This window comes from Lipotes vexillifer, unplaced genomic scaffold (genome assembly GCF_000442215.2).
Source record: "Lipotes vexillifer unplaced genomic scaffold, Lipotes_vexillifer_v1.1 scaffold184, whole genome shotgun sequence".
NCBI classification, from domain to species: Eukaryota; Metazoa; Chordata; class Mammalia; order Artiodactyla; family Lipotidae; genus Lipotes; species Lipotes vexillifer.
The window spans coordinates 29,130-34,349 of NW_006783561.1; the positions used below are offsets into that span (position 1 = coordinate 29,130).

At 38.8% G+C, this 5,220-nt stretch overlaps 1 protein-coding gene across 1 annotated transcript in view; it reads right to left on the minus strand.

Annotated features, from left to right (window-relative positions):
• Positions 1–5,220, minus strand: part of TCTN3 (tectonic family member 3) — a 28,037-nt gene that overhangs the window by 15,735 nt on the left and 7,082 nt on the right. The window contains exons 8-12 of the mRNA XM_007456172.1: positions 5,124–5,204; positions 3,905–4,030; positions 2,924–3,031; positions 2,164–2,258; positions 1,730–1,883 (exon numbers count right to left, since the gene is read on the minus strand). Coding sequence (XP_007456234.1) covers positions 1,730–1,883; positions 2,164–2,258; positions 2,924–3,031; positions 3,905–4,030; positions 5,124–5,204 — 564 coding nt within the window. The remainder of the gene's footprint in view (positions 1–1,729; positions 1,884–2,163; positions 2,259–2,923; positions 3,032–3,904; positions 4,031–5,123; positions 5,205–5,220) is intronic.

Consider the following 5,220-nt stretch of genomic DNA (forward strand, 5'->3'; position numbering starts at 1 on the left):
TCCGCCTGCTAATGCAGGGGACATGGGTTTGAGCCCTGGTCTGGGAAGATCCCACATGCCGCGGGGCAACTAAGCCTCTGCACCACAACTACTGAGCCCACACACCACAACTACTGAAGCCCACATGCCTAGAGCCTGTGCTCTGCAACAAGAGAAGCCACCACAATGAGAAGCCCATGCACCACGATGAAGAGGAGCCCCTGCTCGCTGCAACTAGAGAAAGCCCGTGCACAGCAGCGAAGATCGAACACAGCCAAAAAAAAATAATAAAATAAAAAATTAAATTAAATTAAATTTAAAAAAAGGACTTTCCCAGTGGTACAGTGGTTAAGAATCTGCTTGCCAATGCAGGGGACGTGGGTTCAAGCCCTGGTCTGGGAAGATCCCACATGCCATGGAGCAACTAAGCCTGTACACCACAACTACTGAGCCTGTGCTTTAGAGCCCACGAGCCACAACTACTGAGCCCACGTGCCACAACTACTGAAGCCTGCGTGCCTAGAGCCCGTGCTCCGCAACAAGAGAAGCCACTGCAATGAGAAGCCTGCACACTGCAACAAAGACCCAATGCAGCCAAAAATAAATAAATAAATTTATTTAAAAAATAATAAAATAAAATGCCACACTGTAACAGCAAAAGGCTGAAAACAACCTGAATGTTCGCCAATAAAACTGGCTAAATAAATTATTTATGGTTCATCCATATAATGGAATAGTAGGCAACTATACCATGCAAAGAATGAGGAAGCTTATTATATACTGATATGGAATAAACTCTGAAGGTCAAGTGAAAAAAGCAAAGTGCAGAGCTGTGTTTATGATATTATAGCATTTGGATTAAAACAAAGAATATGAGTATTTTCTTGTGTGAGCATGCAATATCTCTAGAAGGAAAGAAACTAGCAACTTCGTTTGCCTCTGTGGAAGGGAAGAGTTGTCTGAGAGAGAGTTTTATTTTGTACTTTTGGAATTTTGAGCCAAGTGTGTGTATTATTTATACAGAAAAATAAACAATTAAAAAGTTTAAGTGAAAGGAAATAAAATTAAAGGTACAGTTGATTAAAGCCAGGAGGTAGGGGGTAGGCAAAAGAGGAAGAAGAAAGATTTCTTTATTTTATTTAGACAGACACAGATTTCCCTATTTTACTTAGACTGGAATCAAGAGGTACACCTGCTGAGCACTGATGTAGTGGCCGCCAGAAAAAGTAAAAACAGAAACAGCTAAATGAGATTTCTTCAGGGGCAGTGGGTACTGAGGTTTTTACTTTTCATTAACACTATTCTACATGGTTTGAATTTTTACCCTGTTAATGTATTTTTACTAAACGTAAATGTAAAAATGTTTTATAACACAAGGAACACAATTTCAACCTCAAAGAAAGAATCTGTGCTGACCAAATATTTAAGAATGTAAGAGAATATCTGAAATATATATGAAATATATTTAGTTTATTTTTCTTCTATTATGAGTAAGATTGATTTTGAACCAGAGGCCAATCTCTAGACTTCCTACCTTCAAATTTTTCTCTGAGTGAGGAAAGTTATGTATAAACCTAACCTGAAATAATGACTTCAAATGGGCATGATTTCTTATATTCTTTCTTTTATGACAACCACATTATCTTTCTTCTATGACAACCAAATCAACTATGGAAACAGGGCTGGTTTTAATCTTAATAAACAAAAGAGGAAAGTGAGCTTTGGTCAGAATGTATATTTCTCTCCTTACTGAAACACTGCAGTTCCTGCTAAGGATCCTGGTCCACTCTCCCTTCTGGGCTGGGTCAGCATTACCAAAGATGGCAACGTGCTCTGGTCTGGGACTTCCATGAAGAGTCTGATAAATCTCCTGCTGCAAGTGGCTGCAGTCCACCCTTTTCAGCCTGAAATGAAACACCACGGAGGCTGGAGTCCAGTGTTAACATAATAATGTAATTCATCCAAACATTAGAAATGATATCTTAAAATAAACTGAAGGAAATAATCCTTAGCAGATATAAAGGACTGTCAAAAAAAACTCTTAGTAATATTAATATTATTTAAACATTACTCCTAACTAGCATTCTCTGAACTCTGATTTCAAAATATAAAAGTTGCCACATCAACATATTCCCTACAGGCAGAGACAAATTTGTTGGAAATGATGCGGAAGCAGAGAATTACCTGAGCTTGCATCCAGATATAGCATTCACTCCAAATTGTACTTCATGTCTCTTAATAGAGCAACTTCCATCACCCTTGCTCTGTAAGAGGGTCATCTGAGGTAGAAGGCGATGGTCAAGGAGATCATAAAAGAAAAAAGTAGGCAGATTGGAAAATTTATGCTTCTTTTTATTTCCTTAACGCTTTTTTTTTTTTTTTTTTGCGTTACGCGGGCCTCTCACTGCTGTGGCCTCTCCCGTTGTGGAGCACAGGCCCCGGACGCGCAGGCTCAGCGGCCATGGCTCACGGGCCCAGCTGCTCCACGGCATGTGGGATCTTCCCGGACCGGGGCACGAACCCGCGTCCCCTGCATCGGCAGGCGGACACTCAACCACTGCGCCACCAGGGAAGCCCTTCCTTAATGCTTTTTGTACTTTACTAATATATTATTCAAGTCACAATTTTTTTTCCTCTGGCAATGAAAACATAGAGAAACAATTATTGGTTTTCAAAAAATGGATGACCACACACCAGCATATAAATATTTCATTAAAACAAACAAAATTCAGTCAGGATCCTCACCTTTGGCCAGGCTAATGTAAGTTCTAAAGGCTTTGGTAGCATCAACATTTGAGATCCTAATGTATTAATGGTATAGTAAAGGAAGTCCTCGATACCTAAAAAATGGGGGAACCTCAGAATTGGAAAATCCAAAAGATCAGTAGTTAAAGCTTTTCTCATCAGGCTGCAATAGGCCACCCAGAGACCCCAAAAAGGATACCAAGTGTCTTCTATCACCGGTTAGAGCCAGGAGTGGCTTCTCAGCAATATAGCCAGGATTCCCACTTCTAAAACCAGTAAGAGAAGCAGCTGTGCTCTGTTGAAAAGCCTGCAGAAAGAGTGAAGGAAAAGTCAATATGGAGAAAAGCATGCTCTCCCACCTTCCAGTGTGGCTTCATACCCTTCCTTAAGGCAATACTGTAAGTTAGCTGCACTGAACAATCTGGCTTCCTTCCACAGTGCAGCATTTTGTAGAAATTGACACTTCAGCATCTTTTACTGTTTTTTATTCACTAAAATAAATCCTGAGGATCTGAACCTTGATGTTCACTACATGCTACTTCTACCAAGGATTACAACTAAAGATCTATCAACGATTTATCAATCCTATTTTTCAAAATTACTATTAATTTAGGGCTATGTTCAGTGTGGCTAAAACCAGAGGAGTTTAAATGTAATTTAGAAATATATTTTAATTAACTATAGATGTTCCACAGATGAACTCTGAGAGACATGGGATTTGGTTGATCATTTGAGGGTAGAGTTGAGGAGAAACTGGACTCTGCTGGGTTCAAAAAGAAAGAAAGTAGAAGAAAGCCAAAAGGTGGTGATCAAGACTGGAAACTTAGATTACGTGGGAAATGAGTAAAATGCTGAATGCCCAGAAACATGAAAAAAGCTAGTTAAAGAATTTTTGTGGGATATTAGTTGAGTTTATGATTCAAAATGACTATTTAAAAAAAGAGTTTGGATTTGTGAGTGAAGTCCTGCTTTGCTGGGGGAACATGCTAATGAATAAACACTGTTGAATCCTTATCACTTGAAGTTAAATTATGGAATATTAAATGCTGAGGCTTCAGTTGACAAATTGAACTAGTCCTTCATATTCTTATTCTATTTTTCATGTGTTACAGAAGCAGGGGAGCTACTTCTAACCCAATATTTCTTTCTTCTTGATCCCCTGTAGGAGAAGGGCCCTAACCCTGAAGTGAATGATGAAGTGTTGCTGGAATGAAGTGCCTGGCTCAACAGTCAGGTTGGTTTGCCCAAAACTGATGGAGACTTTCTGGATTCCAAATGTCCCATTGGTTTCTATCTCATAGATGACCTGAAATACAAAAGTATAATCAATTAATAAAAATTATTTTGTGGGCCAATTATGTTTAGGACAGAAGATTTCCTGTCTTTAAGGGTTTTACTGTAATTGAATGAGGGAACAGAATGGTGACTGTAGTTAACAATATTGCATTATATATTTGCAAGTGGCTAAGAGAGCAGATCTTAAAAGTTTTCATCACAAGAAAAAAATCTGTTAACTATGTGTGGTAATGAATGTTAACTAAACTTATTGTGATGATCATTTCACAGTATACATGTGCATCAAATCATTATGTTGTACACCTAAAACTAATACAATGTTATATGTCAATTACATCTCAATTTTAAAAAGTAACTGGATGAGAGAGACTAAAAAAGTAATCTTAAAAATGCCAAATACAAATACCATGAAAAGATAAAATTTGACTTCATATTATATCTACACATGAAAAAAAGAGACTGGATGGAGCTCTTTGAAAGAGTTCATGGGAGAGGTGAGTTTACAGTAAGAAGTGAAAGGGAAGAAAAATAAGTTTTGATCTTGTGCAGAGGAGGTGAGTAGAAGCACAGGCAGAGGTGAGCATGGAATGGAAACCTGGTTTGCCTGGCTCTTACAATGTCTGAGGATGAATAAAGATGGCAGCTGGAGACGGAAGTCATGAAAAAGTGAAGGTAACCTGAGATTTCCGAGCATAGTTTTTAAAATGATGCTTTCCAATAATTCTTACTTTTGTTGGTTGATTAGAAGAGAGAGAATAAAGGAAAAGAAGTTGACTAGTCTATTTCAGAGGTTCAGATGATACTGACTTTGTCAATAAAAGAAACTGTGGTCAGTAAAAACCATAACAGACTGCACATGGGCAAAGAAAGAGGAACCAGAAATAATTTTAATGTTCTGGATGTGAAATGCAGGAGGATGGCAGCAATGCAAACAACTGAAACATGTGGGGAGGAAGGTGATGGGCTCAGTCCTTGATGTGTTAAGTTTCAGGTAATGCACAAAAATTCACGTGGGGTTGGCCTGGTACTTAATGGAAGATGAAGCACCTCTGCTAATGCTGATCAACATATATCAGTCCAGAATCTGAGGTCAGCGTCCCTACCTGGGAAACAACATTCTGACAAGTGTTTCCAGCCAACAGAGGAGAGTCAGCCTGTGAGACAGGTGTTACAGGCACCTGGAACTAGCAAGGGAAAGAG